Raw genomic sequence first — 21,740 nt, 5'->3', positions numbered from 1 at the left:
TCCAGGTCAGCCCTTCATTGGGTATAGGCATCTGATACGTAAAAGCAACCATTCATGAAAGAATCTCCTGGGCTGTGGAGTCCCATTCAGATTCTGGAATCATTTAGGAAAATGATACATCTCTGGGTGTACTTTTCCTGGAGACATACCAGAGAGTAAGAAGGGATCAGAGAAAGCAAACTGGCAGGCACCAAGTTGTTCGTTTTCTTTAGAATTTGATATGATTTTCCCTCCCACCCCAGTCAAATATTAATAGGAAATAGCAAAGGATGGTTTACTTGGTGCCAAGCACTGTTCTAAGCACCTTATGTGAATTAACTCATTTAATCCCTGCAACGACCTCTACCCAGTGGTGGGGTGGGGTGGGGTTATTTGTTATCCCATATGATGAGACTGAGGTATAGAAATGAAGTGATTTGCCTGCTCATAGCTAGTAAGTGGTGAGCTGGGATTCAAACTCGGGCCCTGGCTCTAGCACTCACACCCTTACCCCCATGGCTCTGCTGTTCCACACTGGCCTTATGACTGCCTCATAATTTAGACCAAACTTTAAAAGAGGCAATATGTCTTTTATAAATGCTTTGTGTTTAAACCCTACTTCATCTACCCACAGTAGTACTGTTCATTCTACCTGAATCGGAGAAAAACAACAACAACAACAACAAAGAAACACCCAAAGGAAAAGTTCTTTTTTCTTTCCGCCCTCAGAGCATAGCAGTATCTTCCTAAGAGCTGCTTACTTTTTCCAGTGGGAACTATCATCTGGTTGGAACTCATGTGAAACAACACAGCTGCCCACACCTGATGTGGGTGTGGCGTGATTTCCCAGGGTGAGGATGCAGAACTGAACTGGGGTGTCTTTCCCAGTGAGTAACTGGAGCCTCTGTCCCTTGTTGACTTCCCAACCAGCAGTGCCACCTCCCACCAATTGCTTGAGCTTTAAGTGTGGGTTAGCTGTTTTTTGTTTTTGTTTTTGTTTTTTGTTGGTGGGGTCATAGAACAGGATCCAAAAATGCTTCCTGTCCTTCCACTTCAAGGGTCGTTTTGGTGAGTTGAGGAGGCTCTAGGCAGAGGGCTGTGCAGTGAAACTGAACGGACTGTTCCTTTAAGGAAAACCGCTCTTCCCCTTGATTAAATGAGTAAATTAGTTCCAGATCCTCTGTCAGAGAGTCAAGGAGTTTAAGAGGGTGAGGGTGAAATAGAAAATGTCTTAAGAAGGACACTGCCATTCTTTACTTACTATAATAGGAGAAAAGCTTACAAGTCACAGAGAATGAGTAGTGAAATGGTTTTGGAAATGTATTTTTAAAATGTTTCGGGAAGCCAAGTTCAGTGAACGAGGCCGTGCTCAGAAGAGCTCCATGCTTGGTTAAGTGCTTTGCTTTGAACCGTGGGATCCACATATTCACTTCGCACTGAGCATTGCAAATTATGGAACTAATTCTGTCAGTCACATACATTTTAAATCAGTATTAAGTAATTATGGACACTTTCTTCTCAATTTTAGGTAGGATAATATATCCTGTCCAAGTTTGCAAGTCAACTTTTGAGTTGCTTTTTTTTTTTTTTTTCTTTTAATGCCTAGCAGGGTGGTAAGCTCTTGAGTTCCATGTGAATTCACTAATCTTTGCTGGAATGTGCCATGGCGAAATGATGATGCTGGAAAGTACTGAATAAGAAGGCTAAGCGTTAATATTCATAAATTAAAACGTGTTGATTACTTCCCGCTTTGGTGGAGTATGCCAGGCATTTTGTACAGAATCTTCTCCTAAAATGGAGAAAAAACGATGTGGGAGAATCACCTTCTTGTCTTACATAGGGTCCTCATGGATGAGGACATAACCTTGTCCTCGGTGTAACCTGCTGAGGACTGACTCGGGAACCTGGTCTATGCTCAAGTTAACTCGGCAACTACAACCCCAGTGCCGTGCCTCCTTCCTGTCAGCCAAGAGATTCAGAGGAAGGGACTTTCAAGGATGTCTGCGTGCTTCAGGAAGCTAGGCGTTTGCTTACATAGTTCATCAGGTTTAAAAAGTGCTGGGATTATTTGTTGGTCCCTTGTTTTGGCAAAGATTCTGTATACCCCAGCCAACATCATTGCGGTGTACTGAGGATAAACCCATAGCCCATCTTATTTTCAGCCAATAATATGGGAATCAATAATATGGGAATATTCCACTACAAGAATGCACTGTGGTGTTTCTTATAAAGTGGGATGGAAAGTGTTTACCAGAACACAAGGGTGTCTCAGCTGAGGCATCTTGGTTCACAGCAGGCTATGAGAAAACACTGGAAGAGCCATAACATGGGCAGTAGGACAGGCAATGGGGAAAAGCCAGACATCCTGAAGGACTGTGAGTGAGTCCAGTCTATGAGGTCAGCTGCAGCAGTCAGCCCTTGGGGTTTAGACCCGAGTCACTTGGGCAACTCTCACCCTATGGCAATGGGGTTGTGGTTGCTGAGTTACCTCGAGAGTACAGACCAGGTTCCTGAGTCAGCATCTGTTGCAATGGAGAATGACAGGGTCATGTCCTCACTGAAGGCTCAATGTAAGACAAGCACCTGATCTCCCTCGTTATTTCTCCATTTTAGTAGAGATTCTGTACAAAGCAGGGGTGGGAGAGAGACGTGGGTCAGACAGAGTGAAATGATAGAGAATCCAGGAGGAGGTGGTGAAGTGGGTGGTACTGCCAGAGTCTGCCTACAGATGCCATGATGCTGGTGTCTGTGGGTAGTGAGAACTGGCGAGCAGGATAGGACTCAGAGGATGCTAAGCTGGCTATCAAGACAAGGCCTCGGGCACAGATGTATAAGGCAGAAGCCCGAGTTATCACAACTTACATGGAGCCCCCTTCGTAACAGAGATGGCTCGATGTAGAACCTGACAGGCTTAGCTGGGGCTCCTGAAATCTCTTGAGCCTAAGATTAGAGTTAATTCTAGGAACTGAGATTGAACCTCAAATGAGGATGAACGGCGGCCCCTGTGAGAAGGCAGGAGGAATGCAGTCACTGAAGACTGGGTAGACCTGCCACTGGGGAATTGCCTTTCAAATACATTGTGTTGGGTTTTCTTAATTTAGCAGTAGTGGCAGATGTACATATTATTTCCATTTTACATGGCAGAATCGCAAGTGCCAGAGTTGATAGATTCATTCTATTTGAGCATCTGGCTCTCCTTCCAATACCACTGTGCCACTAGGTAATTTCATCAAGTTCCCTCGGTGAGGGTTACAGCAAAGCGGTGGAAAGCACAGGCTTTGGAGCCAGACTGCTAGATTTTTATTCCAGTTCCATCCACCTGTCCTGACTGTGTATCCCTGGGCAGGTTATTTGGCCTCTCTGTGATACAGCAAAACTGAAGATGACAATTTACTCAGCATGTAGTTAGGAGAATGTAATCAAGCATCCTCCTGTCTGTTTAGAACAGTACTCACACATAAATGCTCAGTGAGCATGGACTACTATGTTGTATGTAGAAATAAAGATTTTTTTTTTAAGACATGGTCTTGCTGTCACCTAGGCTGGAGTGCAGTGGCATGATCATGGCTCACTGCAAGCTTAAGCTCCTGGGCTCAGGTCATCCTCCTGCCTCACCCTCTGGAGTAGCTAGGACTACAAGCTTGGTCTACCATGCTTGGCATTTTTTTTTAAGTAGAGACAAGGTCTTGCCATATTGCCCAGGCTGGTCTTGAAGTCCTGGGCTCAAGTAATCCTCGTGCCTTAGTCTCCCGAAGTGCTGGGATAACAGGCATGAGCCACCATGCTCAGCCAAAATAGAGTTCTCTAGGGAAGATTTCATTTGTTAAGTAATCCCTACCTAGTGATGGATCCTTGGCAAGGCTACTCCTGAAGAGTAAATACTGGGAAAGTCATTCCTGTTTAGTCTTAGGAATCATTCAGAAGCAAGATTTATTTATTTATTTATTTTTTTGAGATGGAGTTTCGCTCTTGTTACCCAGGCTGGAGTGCAATGGCGCGATCTCGGCTCACCACAACCTCCGCCTCCTGGATGCAGGCAATTCTCCTGCCTCAGCCTCCTGAGCAGCTGGGATTACAGGCACACGCCACCATGCCCAGCTAATTTTTTGTATTTTTAGTAGAGACGGGGTTTCACCATGTTGACCAGGATGGTCTCGATTTCTTGACCTCGTGATCCACCCGCCTCGGCCTCCCAAAGTGCTGGGATTACAGGCGTGAGCCACCGTGCCCAGCCCAGAAGCAAGATTTTTAAAAAATTGATTATATTTACCCATAAAAATTTGTGAATTTTAGTAAGAGACAGATTTAGAACCAGAAATTTGGAGTTTGAATCCTTGCTGTACCACTTCCTGACTTAGTGAGCTTGGGCAATTTTTCCCATGTCTCTTTCAATTTCCTTGTCTGTGAAAATTACTCATAATGGGGACAATAGCTCACCACACAGAATTATCCCAAGAATCACAGGAAGAGCAAAAGCACTTTTAAATAGACATGGACGTTTTCATTCCCTGGACGCAAACCTACTAAGGCAACAAAAGGTACTAGCTGTCTGTAGGGTAGGCAATAGGAAGCCAGTCTGGAGTTTAAAACTGAGGTGCAGACAATCCACCCTAGCTTCGGTTAGGGATGATTTAGTAAGGTCTCCAGGTGTGCCACAAAACAGACATGCGGTCAGTTCTGAGGACTCTTCTCCTTCTGTGTCATTCTCTTACCAATAGCCACATTGTGCTTTTATTTCCCCTCTACTCACGCAGAAGATGCAGACCCCTCTCCAGTGAATCCTTGCTATGATGGGAGCCACACGTGTGACACAACAGCACGGTGCCATCCAGGGACAGGTGTAGATTACACCTGCGAGTGCGCATCTGGGTACCAGGGAGATGGGCGTAGCTGTGTGGGTAAGAGTCATGTTCTTGTGTCTCCTTCATGTAGCCCTTGTTCTTCCTCTGCCTTCTCCAGCATTATGTTTGTAGAAGACAAGTACCTGTCACCTTTACAGTCACAGTTGCCAATGATTTTAGCAGCTGTTAATCTGAATATAGTTACTTAAAAATTAAAGTATAGCTGTTTAGGTTTGAAAAGATGGTTTGGAGTGGAGTATTTTGTACTTGGGCTGTGAAAAGAAAACATGTGTTGCAATTCCTGGATATTTTAAGTTTTGTAACTTTGAGCCTGTAATAAGTAGTTCTGGCCAGGCGCGGTGGCTCACGCCTGTAATCCCTGCACTTTGGGAGGCCGAGGCAGGTGGATCACCTGAAGTCAGGAGTTCGAGACCAGCCTGACCAACCTGGAGAAACCCTGTCTCTACTAAAAATAAAAAATTAGCTGGGCATGGTAGTGCATGCCTGTAATCCCAGCTACTCGGGAGGCTGAGGCAGGAGAATTGCTTGAACCCCAGGAGGCAGAAGTTGTGGCGAGCCGAGATTGCACCACTGCACTCCAGCGTGGGCAACAAGAGTGAAACTCCATCTTGGGGGGAAAAAAGTTCTTAGACTTACTAAAAAGCACATTTTCTGGTTTTCTTTAAGTTTTAGACAGACATTCTGTTTCTTTTACTTGTTATATCCCAAAAAGGCATGGTAGAAATTTTTTATGTTAAAAAAAATGTTGGTTTTCTTCCAAGTATCCATTATTTTTAAAACAGTTAAAGAATTCTTAGAATATTCATTTAAAAATTGTCTTCCTGTGGCTATTACTTGAATGGCATGAATTTTTACTATTTCTGATGGTCTACAACATGCATTTATAGCTGATTTTTTAAAATTCTATGTCTGCTACCCATTTATCCCATTGAAGCATCATACTCATGAGAAAACATTGAGTTTTTAGACCCTCCACTTCTGGGACCCTTGAGTTAAGCAGAATTTTTCTGTTCTCATTTTGTCTTAGATGAAAATGAATGTGCAACTGGCTTTCATCGCTGCGGCCCCAGCTCTGTATGTATCAACTTGCCTGGAAGCTACAGGTGTGAGTGCCGGAGTGGTTATGAGTTTGCAGATGACCGGTATACTTGCATCTGTGAGTTCCAAAATCATTTTCTTGTGTGGCCAAAATGGTGCTTTTTAATCTTACTCTTTAGTCTATCAGTGTTTTGACTTCTGTCATTCAGAAGCTCTGCTATATGGTTTTCTTGAGAACATAGTTTACGTCAAAATATCCCAAAGCTGGGTGGATGTGGTGGCTCATGCCTGTAATCCCAGCACTTTGGAAGGTTGAGGCAGGTAAATCCCTTGAGTTCAGAAGTTCGAGACCAGCTTGGGCAATGTGGCAAAACCTTGTCTCTACAAAAAATACAAAACATTAGCCAGGCCTGGTGGCATGCACCTGTTGTCCTAGCTACTCAGGAGGCTGAGACAGGAGGATTGCCTGAGCATGGGAGGCAGAGGTTGCAGTGAGCTGAGAGTGTGCCAGTGTACTCCAGCTTAGGTAGTAGAGTGAGACTCTGTCTCAAAAAGAAAGAAAGAACTCAAAGCTATGGCTCAATTCAGCCCTGTTTATTTTCATTGTTTTTCCCTAAATAGATATTTTTGGCGTTGAGTTACTGAAGGATGCTCACCTCAGTTAGGATTTCTGGCCCAATCATGTAACAAGATGATAAACCTCTCTAGTAAACACCTCTAGTTCTTTAGATAGAGCCTAAAGTATTTCTCTAATTAGAAGAGATGGATTCATAATTCACTGACACATGTCCTACTTGACTGGCTAAAGAGCTCCTTCTGTAACAAATACACCCCTTCTATTTCTCCAAAAAATACTGCGGACCTAAAAATGGATCAAAAGAACTATCCCAATGCATCCCATTGATAAAGCTGGATGAGAGTAAAGAAAATGCCCTCTTTAATCCAGTGGGATGAGGAGGGTAGAAGTGATAGGAGAAACTGTGTGTGTGTGTGTGTGTGTGTGTGTGTGTGTAGCAATTGCTCTGGAGTGTTATAAACTTTGAGGACTGCTTGGATGACTGATTTTTATGCTTAATATTTTAACCACAAATTCATACCAGTACTTGTGAACTTTAATAACATATGAACCATCTAGGAATCTTGTTAAAATCCAGATTCTGAATCATTGGCCCTGGGGTAGGGTCTGAAAACCTGCATGCCTTGGTCTGTTGCTGTTTGTCTGTGGATCATGCCATGAGGAGCCTGCAGCCCTAAACCCTTGGACACCCTTGCCGCCTTCTCTTTTCAGTGATCACCCCACCTTCCAACCCCTGTGAGGACGGCAGTCACACCTGTGCTCCTGCTGGGCAGGCTCGGTGTGTTCACCACGGAGGCAGCGTGTTCAGCTGTGCCTGCCTGCCTGGTTATGCTGGCGACGGGCACCAGTGCACTGGTGAGTAACTGTGGGTCAGCCTCGACGACTGGAAAATCGCCTTGGAGGCACATCCCCACATTGATGGAGCTCTCCTAGAAAGGACAAAGGACTTCCTTTTACTCTAACAGCCTTGCACTTGCCAAAAGAGTGAGAAAAAAGCATCCTTTGAGTTAGAAAGGGGAGCCAAGGGTGATTTCCTCTGGACTACATTGGCGACCATATATGGAGTCCTTGGTGGAGGCATTCCTGGAGCACTCAGGAGCTTCTAACCTTGGTTCCTTGGAGCCAGGGTAGGCTGGAAGAATTTAGGGAAAGTTGCATACCTTCCTGTTAGGCAGTCTCTATCTTTCAGTCTCTTTGGTTAATGGCTGAAGTCAACCCTTACGTTTGTGCTCTTCTGCTTTAAGTGATATTTTAAGCCATTTCTAAACACATTTATAATTCTTACTAATTTTTCTTCTCTTTCAAAATAGAGAACTGCACACATATAAAAAGATACACATATCAAAACTTTTCTCCTAGAATTCTAACTATCTTAAGACTTAATGCATAAAAAGCACCAAACCAATTGCAAGTCTGGCCATTGCAATCTAACTTAGAATGTGTGAGATTGTTATTTAAAGGATAGACATAACTCTTGAGTATAAATGTCCTTGAAACTAGGATTAGGAGTTCTTTAAAATGGAAATCATTCAGTAAATCTACTTAAACCACAAAAGGTTTTCCAAACATACCCTGTGGTATGTGATCAGACTGAAACTCAGTTTCATGTGAGTCACACATACGGTCATGGTAAAATGACACACTGGGGATGAGAGGATGGTGGGAAAAGTATTTGTAATGGGAAAGGGCCTGCTGAAGAACATGAACCTGAAAGGCAGACTTTCCCTGGCTCCTGGTATTGCTGTCTGCATCTGCTACCATCTGCCCAGGCCCACTGAGCTGATTTGCTAAGGAGTAGCTTTGCAATTCCTGGGAGCTTTATATCAGATCCAAATAGCACGAGCCTCCCTCCTCCTCACCAGATGTTTGGTTCTCATCCCTCTTCCATTCCTTTTTCCCTTTGGTTTCCACAGGATGGGCTGAGTTGTCAGCAGGCTGAGGCCATGTGTCATTGACAGAACAGAGGTCACTGTGATGGCAGCTCAGCCCTCCACTTCTCTCTGGATGGGGCAGGCTACATGGTGGTGTCTGAGCCTCATTCTTACTCTTTCCATGTGTGCTGCTGTACAGAAGCTCTGCTGCATAGTTTTCTTGAGAATGCAATCTATGCTGAACTGATCCAAAGCCACCCCCCACCTTTTTTTTTTTTTCCTAAACAGATATCTTTGGTGGTGTTATTGAAAGTTGATGCTATGGCTTGAGTCTTCTCCAAAACTCATGTTGAAACTTACATTCCAATGTGGCAGTATTGAGAGATTGGGCCTTTGAGAGGTGATTGGATCATGAGAGCTCTGCCCCTATTGATGGATTAGTCGGTTATCATGGGACGGGAACTAGAGGCTTTCTAAGAAGAGAAACCTACCTAAAATAGCATCTAAGCACACTCAGCCCCCTCACCATGTGATGTCCTGTACCACCTCAGGCCTCTACTGAGAGTCTCCACCAGCAGGAAGGCCCTCACCAGATTTGGCCCCTTGACCTTAGACTTCTCAGCCTCTAGAACTATAAGAAATAAATTCCTTTCCTTTAAAAATTACTCAGTTTCAGTTACTCTGTTATAAACAACAGGAAATTGACTAATACAGATGGTAACCCTCAGTTGGGATTCCTGTGTGTCTTGGTATTAGGCCCAGTAATGTAAGAAGACTATGGACCTCTTGAATAAACACCCCTAGTTCTAGATAAAGAGTATTTCCCAATTAGAATGAGGTAGATTTGTAATTCACAGATGTTTGTCCCTCTTAACCAGCCAGGAGCTCCATCTGTAATAGATATACTGGTGAGAAAACATTGAATATATCTGAAATAGATATACTTTTTAAAGATACCCTCTACAGGTGTGGAATTCAGGGGGTGGTGCCAAAGTGGGAATGCTGCTTTTCTGTTCTTGTGAAATATATCATTTGGTTTGGTTTAACCCTTGTACCAGCTCTAAGAAATGAGACTTCCTTGAAAAAGATCTTGTCTGTAGAATTTATTTAAACATCTGGCTGCTCAGGTCAGCAGAGATGATGCTTTTAAAATATTTAGTTCCTTAGCCCTCTGGTTCAAAGCAAGGAAGTTGAAATTAATTTCAGCCTAGATGTGATGAGTGTTAAGAATATTAGATTAGATGCTGCCCGGTTTGATTGCTTCTAGAATGATTATTCTTTCCCTCTTTTTTTCTTCTACTTGTCCTGCAAGACTTTGATTACCTTCTGAGGTCACGTTAGGGCTCTGAAATTGGCTACTTTTCTGTATTGGGAATTTTTAAGTATTGTCATTCTTTTGTTTTTACTGCCTTCTCTACTTTTGTCATTTTCAGTTGTCCCTGTTTTATCTCTGGTTCTTTACTTTCAGGATTCTCTCTAAAGCCTACAAACTAAAAATATGCCAAACTCATCACGTGCTTGCCCAGTGTATTGGTTATCTATTACTATATAATAAATTACCCTAAAATGTAAAGCTTCAAACAATACGCATTTAATATCAGTGGCCAGGGACCTGGGAATGGCTCAACTGGATCCTTTAGGATCTCTCACAAGGCTGCAGTCAGTGTCTGATGGGTCTGTGGTCTCATCTGAAGGCTTAACTGGGGAAAGATCCACTCACGGTTATGGGCAAATTTCAGTTCTTTGAGGACCATTGGATTGAAACCTCAGTTCCTTGCTGGTTGTTGGCTGCCTTTAGTTTCTTGCTACTTGGGCCTCTCCAACATAACAGCTTACTTTAATGCCAGAGAAAGTCTGCTAGAAAGATAGAAGTCATAATCACAAAAATGACATCCCTTCAATGTTGCTTTATTGTATTGATTAAAAGCACGTTACTAAAGGGGCGGGGATTACACAAGACCATGAATATCACTAGGTAGGAATTGTTGGGGGCCATCTCAGAGGCTGCCTCCCACAGCCACTTACCATGTGGTCGCCTTCTAAACTTTCATATTATGGGGTAGTAGAGAATGAATGGCCATTTTCCTAAAGACCCATGCATAAATCAGGCTAGGTTAATCATGAAAGTAACTTGAAGAATAAATATAGAAATATGTGTATGTGTGCATACTTAAAGGCATTCCATAGTGTACATGTGTCTCAGTGACCAAAAAATATTTAGAGGCTCTATTTTGTGGGAACTGTGCATTGTTAAAGCACACATTTTTTTCCTCCATCAAATTAACAATAAGGGGTTGTGTGGGTTTTTCTCCAGCCACAGTTTGTTAAAAACCCAGCTCCCTGGAGAGGGCCATACTTGGATTTGGGTTCTCAGTCTGGTCTGAGTCACTAGCCAGGAGGCTTTTATCCAAGTAGAGTTAAATCCTCTCCAACTTCCCTCAATCTGGAGTGATTTCAAACGTGTGTTGGTGCGAGCTGGATATTTCTCAAGCTTGTTTGTCCTTTTGGATTGTTGTGACTCGTCCAGGTGCAAAAGCAGATTGTCTTGAGTTGGGACCTTCCCAGGAGGAGCAAGTGTGAGTGGAGGAAGCTGGGTTACAGATGGCCCATTACCCAGAGCCATCATTACTCAGGAGGGGCTTAAGGGTAAATACACTGACATTATTCTTTCTGGGGTTTTCTGTGCTTTTGTTTTTGTTTTTTGAGGCAGGGTCTTACTTTATCACCCAGGCTGGAGGGCAAGAGTGTGATTACAGTTCACTGCAGCCTCAACCTTCCAGGCTCAAGTGATCCTACCACCTCAGTCCCCCAAGTAGCTGGGACTACAGGTGCATACTACCACGCCCAGCTAATTTTGGTATTTTTTGTAGAGATGGGGTTTCATCATGTTACCCAGGCTGGTCTCAAACTCCTGAGCTCAATTGATCCACACACCTCAGCCTCCCAAAGTGCTGGGATTATAGGCATGAGCCACCATGCCTGGCCTGGCTTCTCTCTTCCTCGTTTTTTTTTTTTTTTAAATAATGAAAGTACAATCTTCATTATGTGCCTGGCCAGGTGTCCTGTTCCAAGAATGTAGGTAGATGTTGGGTATGGTATGGTAAAGTCAGTGTGGTTACAGGAGGAGACAAGGATGAAGATTGAAAGGAAATAGTTTATCACACTCACAGGTCTGGAGCGGGGTCACCACATGCCACACAGGGGTGCCATCAGCAGGGTGCGGAACAGAACAGATGATGGAGTAGAGAGAGAGTGGGGTCTGTGGGCTAAAGCCTTTATTGTGATGTGGGATGGGTTTGAGGTTAATTGATGCCAGGAAATTTCACTGGGCTCAAAGGCAAGTGGGCAGTGGTGAAAGGGTGGGAGACTGGGGAACTCGAGGCCAGTGGTTAGGTTTATCATCAAGCAATTCCTGCTGGTTTTGCTCAGTATTAGGGCAGTAAGAAGCATGTTGAAGCATGAACTCATGCATGAACTCAAAAGGAAGGATTTATAACACATTTGCCAAACAGGTTCTTTACCAGCTTAATGGATGATAGAGTGGAGGGTGGCACTGAGATTAAGCTACCTTTCGTTACCTGAGTGATAAAGGGGCTCTACTACTTCTTGAATGTTTGTCTTTATAGCAATCCCTACAGACCCCTGCTAGTAATTACTAAGCATAAGCAGTGGCCTCCTTCTCCAATGGTGCAATAAAGAAAGTTCCTCCCTTGCCATGGGGCTGAAAGTCTTTCCATGTTTTCTCTCTTGACATCTCATGTCCTGTGCATACTCAGGCCCTGGAGTGGCTGCCTGGCCTCTAGTCTTTATCATGGTATGAGGCCCTCCAAGGAAGAGTCAGGACTGTGATTCAGGGAGCCTTAATCTTTGGGGCAGGAATTTCTCACTTGTGATATCTTCAGTCTCTCTGGGGACTTTCTCCTCCTTATTGGTGATTTATAATAGTTTCTGTCTACCCAAAACTTTAGTATCTTTGATGATGCCAAAAGCATCTGTAGGGAGGAAGGCTGGCCTTTCAGATTTAGTCAGAATTCCTAGGCCGTAGGTTCTGAGCACATCAGTGATTTATTTGGTAGTTCTGGGGAATCCCCTCTCTCTTTAGTTCAAAACTACAATAAGAAACTGCTCTATGGGCTCCAGAAATAGGCCCTGTGCCTCAGGAATTCCTGCTTCCTGTCATTGCTTGGGGTTCCTGTTACCCTTAGAAGTACTTTTAGCATGTGTATTGTGAATAGATTTAATTTCCTGCATGTGGCTGGATGTTAATTTTTACAGCTTTGGTTTTACAGCTAGCTTTACATCCTCTTCCAGGTCCAAGGTATTGGATGATCACCAGTTTTGCCCAGCTGGGCATTTGAGTTGTCCATTTGAAGAGGGCAGAGCCAAGCTCAAGGATTATTGTGACAACATTGGTGGATTTTTGGGTAACTGAGGAGTCAACCAGAATACCTAGTTTGTTTCTACCCTTGTGGTCAAATTGATATCCCCTTTCTTGACTTTGTAGGTGAAATGATGATACCCAGGGAAGCCAACCACTCACCTGGGCGGAGCCTCTCTAGGTTGCATTGAGTATTGAGAATTTTTTCGGGGACTCCAAAGAACTGATACATGCTGACTAAACTCCCCAGAGACGGAGGATGAGCAGAATGCTTATTTTCTAATTATAATGTAAGAGATTCCTCTCCAGTGAACAGAACACCTTACGCTTAATGTCCAGTGTGTGTACTTAGTGGTACTGGAGAATAGACGTTAGTTATTAGAGGATGACTCGGTGACAGTGTGGTCAGGACAAAGGGTGGTGCAAGCAACCCTAGAAGAGGTTCCATGTGGGTCATGGGTGGCTGGGTGAGAAGCTAGCCCTGTTCCCAGCCCATTCACATCAAATTTCAGACTTGAAATCTCTGCCTTCCCAGGCTGATGTGTGTCTACCGTGGGCTGTGTCATACTGACGCAGCACTCTCATTTTCTAGGTTTCCCACTGATCACACCATCCCACATTTTGTTTTTTTATTTTTCTATTCACACATTTTAAAGAAAGTTTTGGTAATTATTATGGACGGAACTACTGCTTTGTTTTGTTTTCAGCCAAGCCTTAATCAGACCTGCACCTTTGTTTATCCTCCTGTTACTCTGAAAGATTTCCCGTCTCTTAAGATAGCTTATCTCATCCCTTGGGTGTTAGTGTTAACCATTAAATTCTCAGAGTTTCTTATTTTCTGTGGGGGCTGGGGGGTGACTTGCTATTGTCAGTATATGTGGATTTCATTAAATAAAAGGAGTATAAGTTGGCTTTTGTTTGAAGTGTCAGGATTTTGTAGTTTTGAGAAATAGGATGGTGAAAATTAATCCTCATGGTGCTATGTGGAAAATGTAGGGGCCTAAATTGTTTGTACAGACAGGCCTGGCAAATTAGGATTTTCATTTTTTATGTATTGTTTCAAAACCGTAGATAATATTCTTTTCTTATATTTTTTCTAAAAGTGGAGAGTAAAGAAAATACCTGGTTAATGGGGGGGTAGGGGGTGGTTCTAGATAGTAAGACCCTGATTAGGCGAGACGGAATGTGCTGTTTAGCTGAAAAATATTTAGGGCCTCATCTGGCTCCTTTGCATCTGTGGATGAATCTTACAGGGAGATGGTGCCAACAACGAAAGAAAGAACAAAAACCATTGTTGCGTATGTTTGTCTGTATTGCAGCATCGCTGAAAGGAAGTTTATGACTTATAGTCTAAAGGTTAGTTCAAAGGTAACAACTTCCTGGAATTCACTGTCCACGAAACATGATCTAGGATGTGTGTGTGTTTTTTTTTCCTGCGAGTGACTACCCATTTGATTTCTACACTGAACATGTTTAGTCTAATGATTTGTTTTTCCTATTAAGCTTACCTTTAGGTGTCAGCATTTTTCTGCTCATGCTGAAAGGTCTTCTGAAGCTGACACCTCACTGGATGTTGATCCACGCGTACAGAGCCCATGCATTAGCACAGATTGTGTAGTGAAGTCATTCATGGTTGTTCTTTCCTTCCTCTCTTCCTGTTTCTGACCTCTGCAGATGTAGATGAATGCTCAGAAAACAGATGTCACCCCGCAGCTACCTGCTACAATACTCCTGGTTCCTTCTCCTGCCGTTGTCAACCTGGATATCATGGGGATGGATTTCAGTGCCTACCTGGTAAGAGTCGGAGGACCAGATTAGACACATGAATCTCTTAGCTTCTTCAAGGGTATTTTTCTATGACAGCTCACTCTTGATTTAGCCTGGTCTGAAGCTTAGATGGGGGATTTTTCAGGCTTTGGATTTTTTTTCCTCGGTTACCTCCTGCTGCCTAGTTTACTGATAGTTCACTGATTTGTAACATTCCTGGAGGCATGCAGAAGATGACCCACCCATCATTCTCCTTCATAGCAGCTCTAGTTGGTTAACTGCCCCAGTGATCTGCTTGACCTTGATGAGTGCAATTTGGATGAACTATTGAGTTGAAGCTTATTAAACAGGAGCCATATGCTCTGGTAGCCAGGAGTAAGCCCATGGTGACTGTGTTAGAGGAGCTTGGCCAGCTTGGTGCAGTCTCGTGACTGCCATTAGCCTGCAGCTTCTCAGACTTAACCTCTGGGCCTTGGGGGATGAACGGGCTTTGGCTTGTTTTCTCCAGAGTCTCTTGGGATGTTGGAGTGAATGCCATGGCTGCCCCTCATTTTCCCCAGATGACAATAGGGCTAACAGAGGCGCTGGGCTGCTTTACACTTAGAGCCAGATGGGGACCTATGGGATGAACTGGAAGGACTGGGGAGAGAAACAAGGTAAATAGTGGCAAGGTATTATAAAATAAGAATCTCAGGCTCCAAAATCCCAGCATCTTCCTATTTTTTCCATGCCATGCTGTTGGCTGGTGAAGTGGATGGGTTGCATTGCCTTCTTTCTCTCTTTTGTGTCTTCCTCTGCCTTGATCCTGGGAGACTCCACCCCAGGCCTGACACCCTGTGAGCAACAACAGCGCCACGCCCAGGCCCAGTATGCCTACGCTGGGGCCCGGCTCCACATCCCCCAGTGCGACGAGCGGGGCAACTTCCTGCCCCTACAGTGTCACGGCAGCACTGGCTTCTGCTGGTGTGTGGACCCTGATGGTCATGAAGTTCCTGGTACCCAAACTCCACCTGGCTCCACCCCGCCTCACTGTGGACCACCACCAGGTGAGCTTAGGCCTGGGGCTCAAGGAGTAGAATGGCACTGATGGTGGGTAGACCACACAAGCACAGGACCAGTCACCGTCCTTCATAGCCTCTTTCCTCCTGGGAAGACTTGAATAATAGTGTGTACATATATGCATGTTTGTGTCATAAGGACATAGAGATACGCATGCATGACACATACGATCTGCTACACAGTGGCCTCTTAGACCTTGTCCAGTACAAACCGGAAGTTGAGTTTGCGTATGTACGTCAGCTGAGACCATTACCCTAGATCTGTTATGGCAGCTTAGAGAGATCTGACAGTTAGAAGATCTGGCCAGACTCGTGTTTTGTCCAGAAGGAAAACTGCCTTCCTATGTAACTATCTCGCTTACTTCTGCCTTCTGAATTACAGGAAATGGTATGAAGGCTGTTAGTATCAGTAGGAAAAATAAGAAAAATGACACCTGCCGGTGGATCCAGCTAGTTTTCTGTAACCTGACAGTCTCAGCCCTCTCTAGTCTAGCCCACCATCTCTGAAGAGGCACAGGCTTCTGGTTTTTGTTAGCCCATTCAATCTGAGAACATGCCTGCTACCATCTGGGTGGGGCGTGGTGATCAAGTGTTCACAGTCGATTCCAACAGCAGGCAGATAAGGCAACTTTCTGTTCCTTGTTGAATTATTCAGGGATAGGTAAAACTTTTTTCCTTAGTTATTACAGAAGAACTTTATTTACTGAAGAGCAGATTGTCTTGATACCATTTTAGCCATAATGATTCCTATACAGCTTGCTATCCAAAGATCCATTTTTACTATCAAGAAGGGTTCCATAAATACTACGCTTGGCTTTTAATGTGTGAGAGAAGAATTGGAGAATTACCAATAGGCTTTTTCCCTTTTAATAATGTTAATTGTTATGGCCAGGACTTAGTGGTTCCCAGATCCACATAGGTAAAAATGGTAATGGCTTGATCCATAGTCCCTCTTTGTTTCTATTTTTAGGAAAATATTTTAAAGGTGCAAAAAAAAGTTCAGAGAAATTCTATTTCCCTCATGCCTTCTCTTTGAAATGTCTTGGTTCTTACTCCATCTGGGATTTGAAGAAATCAGATGGTTGGGGGGTGCCTTTGGGGAATGGTTCAGAATTTGATTAAATTTATTAAGATAAGCATGTGCTAAGGACAGTGATTTAAAGGGGAACAAAGAGACTGAGCAGTCAATGACGAAAATAGGGCCATGTTCTCTTGTGTGGACTTTCCCCTGCCCACACTCCTCTCTTGGTGCTGGTTTGGCTCTGGTTGCTGTCTCTGACTGGTCTCATCTGTGTGATGGGGTCAGCTTGAGGGAGGGTGAGGATGCTCTGTGCCCAGGATTTCAAAATATTTAAACCTCTGCCAACCAGAAGCAGAACAGAAAGAAATCCCCGGTCGGGTTGAAAAGTAGCTGCAAATAGTAACGAATGAAAGGGATGCCCTTGTATGAGTGATTTGAGACACCCATTTCCCAGCAGTTAGGCACGTCTCTTTGTTTGGAATGCAGACACACACCACAGGGTGGTCCCTTAAAGCAAAAATGGATCCTTGGAGTTCAGAATATGGAGCAGGGGTGGAGTTGGGAACTTCTCCAGGGAATCCTGCAGTGTTTGAGGAAGTAGTGTTTCCCTCTGTGTTCCTTGAGACCCATTTGGGTGAAGAAGTCAGAGTCTTACCTTCTCCACGGGGTCTTAAGAAGAGCTTTGCCTTCCATGGGTCGTGAGCTACAGCGACAACTGAACGGCATTGGCTTCCCCCAACTCTGGTGAGTCGTGCAGTCAAGCTAATTGGGTTTGAGCTCTGACAACTTCATTTACAGTCTTCCATGTTCCCAGAGGGATTGCAGGTGCTGGAGCCCAAACATAAGGTTCCCAGCTTTGTTCTTTGGAGTCATTGGAGGGTTTTGAGCCGAGTGACATGAAATGCCTCTGTGTTTTAAGTGGGCCATTCTGGCTGCTGCTAGTTTACACTGGTTTTGGAGAGAGTGAGGGCAGAGAAGGGTGGAAGCAGGAAAACCAGTGGGAAGGCTGTTGAAGAAATCCCAGGGAGAGGATGAGGCTTTGACCAGGGTGAGGGGGTAGAGTGGTGAGAAGTAAAGATATTCTGAGTGGATTCTGAAGGCACAGTTAAAAAGAGTTTTTGACATATCAGATGTAAATGGTGAGAGAAAGGAGGGTCAAGGATAATCAGGTCTGAGCAGTGGAAAAATGGAGGTGCCATTTACTCATATAGGAAAGACTAGGGGAAGAGCTGGTTTGATGGTGAAGGCAGGGGCTCAGTTTCTATTAGTTTCTCATTTCTATTACACATCTAAGTGGTGGTAGCAAGTAGGGTTATTGGCTATGTGATTCTGCAGACCATAGGCTTTAAGTTGCAGGAATTAGAAAGGAAGGAGAAGCACCTCCTCTTGTTGACATTCCTTTAGGTAGTCCCATCATGAATGAACAAGTTATCTCATTAACCTGCTGCAGCCAGAGTCTTTTCAGAACCACCCATGTTTTGGACAAAGCCTCAATAGCCCTGTGGAAGCAGCCTGGGAGGAAACTGCTTTACAACCGAAGCCAGCGGGACTTTAGCCTGGAGAGAGCTGTGAGGGAGGGGACAAGAGGAGAGGATGCCGGAGAAAGAGGGGGAAAGGCAACGTGGCAGGAAGCTAGAGCCTGCAGGAAGATTCAGCTTTGAGATAATCGCAGGCACAGGGTGGCTAAAGCACTTCTGGAAACTGGGCTGTGTAAGAACCCCTTTGAAGCTGTTTGCCACCACCTCTGCTGTGCCTCACTAGGAATTCCACTCGGCGTTACCTTTACTCCATACGGTTTTCCAATGGGTAGATACAGAGGGGTGCCATGGCGTAGCTGGGCTTTCCAAATACTTTCTAAGACACACACTGTCCAGTCTCAAGATGGCCCTCTCTCCACCAGGTCCTGGAACTGGAAGCAAGTGGAGGAAGAACACAAATTGGCTTTAAGCATCACCAGGGCCACTGAGTCCCCACAGATCACCCGCATAAGTGCTCAGTCAGCCGAAGCGCCCAAGGTGCAGGCAGGAGGGGCCTTGTGGGCCTCTCCTGGCCAGAGGGAGATTATGCCCCTTCCCAGGCTGAGGCAGCTGCACTGCTGATCTTATCTCCTCTTGTTCTTTCTTGATGTGTCTGGGCCTTGATGACAGACCTTCCTGGCAGAAAAGAAGCATCAGATGATCTCTGATTCCCATGGTAGAGAACTACTTAGAACACATTTGTTTCCCAAGTTGGGTGTCCACAGGCTTGGGTGAGACCTGGACAGTAGGAGAAGGAAGGCCAGGAGGCCAGGCATGTGGGGTCTCGAGCTACATTTTGCATTCTGTCCTTGGCTCACAATAAAAGGCTTTTCTTCTTCCCTCTTCCCCATCTGCTCAGAGCCCACCCACAGGCCCCCGACCGTCTGTGAGCGCTGGAGGGAAAACCTGCTGGAGCACTATGGTGGCAGCCCCCGGGACGACCAGTACGTGCCCCAGTGTGATGACCTGGGCCACTTCGTCCCCTTGCAGTGCCATGGAAAGAGTGACTTCTGCTGGTGTGTGGACAAAGATGGCAGAGAGGTGCAGGGAACGCGCTCCCAGCCAGGCATCACCCCTGCGTGTAAGCACCAGGCCGGCCCCTACTCCCCCCAGCTGCATCTGAGGCCTTTGCTAGGGATGCTGCCAGCTGTGGTGAAGTGGGGGGACATGCGGGGTCACCAGGTCTAATGAAAGAGGTCACTATGTGCTATGTTGATTTATAATCTGGTCCACGCAAGATCCCAATTTGCGTTTGGTGTCTGGTTTTTGTCATTAGCAGTTTCCATAATTGGAACATCTGGAACTCGTTCAGCAGGCAGTTACTCCCCCTCCCCAGCCCAGGGTGACAGGGGACACGTGTCACTCTGGAGCACTAAAAAGAAGCTGACACAATACTAGCTCTGTTTTTTTTTCTCTCTTGAAAAAAAAAAAACCAAAACCTGTGCTGCTTTGTTCTGAGGGAAGTAGGGAAGTGTTTTGCTGTCTTCTTCCCTAGTAAATGGCAGATTTACATAATTGATCCTTTAATAAAAACCCTAGAAATTAGAATTTCTTTTGAAAAACATCTGGAGCACATCTGGGTAGGGTGAAGAACTTTTGATATTTTTGGAGGCTCTGGTATTTGGGAAAGTAACTTTTCTGCCTGTCTCCCTGCCTGCCCTTGTTCCCCTTCCTCCTCTCCCACCCTCCATCCCACAGGTATACCTACCGTCGCTCCACCCACAGTCCGGCCCACACCCCGGCCAGACGTGACCCCTCCATCCGTGGGCACCTTCCTGCTCTATACCCAGGGCCAGAAGATCGGCCACTTACCCCTCAATGGCACCAGGCTTCAGAAAGATGCAGCCAAGACCCTGCTGTCTTTGCATGTAAAGTGGATTTCCCCTGTGGTGGGGGGTGTGGAGCTATGTGGCTTTCCCAGTGGGAGCCTCTTCACAGGCCCTGGTGCAGTGCAATGGACTGGTGCAGGGAAGTCCTGGAGGGTTTCTGGGCTGCAGCCCATCGGAATGGGCCCGAAGCTACCACCACAGAACTAGGGCTCTCTGTTGCTGGGAGTTACCTGTCACTGACCAAGGCTGTGCTCTCTCGTTGGTTCATGCGGTTTCAGATGTATGGAAAGGGAACTTTCGAGTTGTCAGGATATGGAGGCTGTATAGTGATCCAAGGGAAAATGGACAGACTGTTACCCTAAGTCACCAGGGTTCTCTCATGTCACAATGTCTCCATAGAAATCCTGGAAGGCAAAGTGTGACAGGGGGACTATCCCAGCCACAAGGTGTGGTCTCTGCGATTTATTGGGGTCTCCCAAGTGGAAGTCAGTTAATGACTGCCTCACTGTTGCAGCCCTTCCCTCTTGGGAACCAAAGTGGCTTGGGTTCTGCCACTTTGACCCACTTATTTCCTAACCGTCCCTGACTCCAAAAATGAAAACTTGGAGTGTGTGACGCTGGGAGAGGAGTGGACAGAGCCTTCCCCAGGGGATGCTTGATGCTTCCTGAGTCAGCAGCCTCCCTAATGCAAAACACCCCATTTTGGGGGGAGGGTTTTCTTTTCTAAAATGGGGAAACATGAAGATGGCGCTCTAGAACGGCATCGATGGTGGGAAATCATCTGATTTCATTGTTCAACTTTACGGTGCAGGCACTTGCTTATCCATAAGAATAGTATGGTGTTCATGTTTATATTTACTTCTGTTAATGCACTACTTATGTGGTTCCAGAAAAGCTTAGAAACCAGTGTTTAAGAAGAGATGTGTCCTTTTTAAGATTCAAGGGGCCCTGTCCCCTCCCCCAAGGACTCGCGCATTGTTTTGTAAAACCTTCTCTGGAAGAGGTAGAGACGAAGAAGTTGTCATCACTTTAAGCTAACCCTCTTTTATTCAAGTCATATGGCTTGATTGCCTTTCTGAACATGGCCCTGATGGGGACAGGGTGGTGATGGTAGTGGTAGTGGAAGTGAGAGAAATGGAACATGGGTTATGTGCATACTTTAAAGAAATTTCCTTAAACTGGGACTTTTTCTCTAACCTTGAGATTATGACATGGGTTTATGAATCCCATTATTCCCCAGGTTAATGGAAGCTCATTTGAATGTGTACTCTTGCCTGGGACAAATGACCTTTTAATTTTAATTTTCAAATAAAAGTGTAGTTGACCTTAGGTCCCCCCATATAAGCTGCCCATTTTTCCACAGGAGCCAAATCCTGCTTTGCATAATCTTTCTTGTGCTGACTACTCTCCCAGGGGGCGTAAGCGAAGCCAAGCCCCTGGAGGCTGTTAGGCAAGGCAGGAACTGGTGTGACCTCAGGGACAGCCAGATGACCCTTGAATGTTGGCTTTGCACATCTGCTGGGTTTCTCAGAGCAGGATCCTGGATTGGAAACTAAATGAAGCAAGTTCTGCATGAAGTTGAGGAAAAATATCAGACTCAGCATTTGTTTTCTTTTTTTAAAGACTGTCAGTTATTTAGCAATAAGGGAGGAGGAGAGACTTCACTAGCCAGAAGTTGGAGGACCACCACTCCCTAGTTCCTTAACATAACAAATTATAGACTTTTTTCTTCTTAGACAGGTGTATCTCTGTTGCCCAGGCTGGAGTGCAATGGCACCATCTCAGCTTGCTGCAGCCTTGACCTCCTGGGCTCAAGCGATCTTCCCACCTCAGCCTCCTGAGT

The 21,740-nt window shown here is 45.1% G+C and overlaps 1 protein-coding gene across 3 annotated transcripts in view; it reads left to right on the top strand.

Moving 5' to 3' along the window:
- The window catches only part of NID2 (nidogen 2), a 64,222-nt gene that overhangs the window by 34,777 nt on the left and 7,705 nt on the right, over nt 1-21,740 (top strand). For all 3 annotated transcript variants that reach the window (XM_064365868.1, XM_012451052.2, XM_064365869.1), the window contains exons 9-15: nt 4,734-4,877; nt 5,869-5,997; nt 7,168-7,311; nt 14,380-14,499; nt 15,285-15,518; nt 18,928-19,149; nt 19,767-19,936. In XM_064365868.1, the coding sequence (XP_064221938.1) occupies nt 4,734-4,877; nt 5,869-5,997; nt 7,168-7,311; nt 14,380-14,499; nt 15,285-15,518; nt 18,928-19,149; nt 19,767-19,936 (1,163 nt within the window). The remainder of the gene's footprint in view (nt 1-4,733; nt 4,878-5,868; nt 5,998-7,167; nt 7,312-14,379; nt 14,500-15,284; nt 15,519-18,927; nt 19,150-19,766; nt 19,937-21,740) is intronic.

The sequence above is a fragment of the Aotus nancymaae genome, unplaced genomic scaffold (genome assembly GCF_030222135.1).
Source record: "Aotus nancymaae isolate 86718 unplaced genomic scaffold, 86718_ANA_hifiasm-v0.15.2.pri h1tg000062l, whole genome shotgun sequence".
NCBI classification, from domain to species: Eukaryota; Metazoa; Chordata; class Mammalia; order Primates; family Aotidae; genus Aotus; species Aotus nancymaae.
The sequence above is the reverse complement of the archived record's forward strand: the minus strand, read 5'-3'. Positions and strand labels throughout refer to the sequence as shown.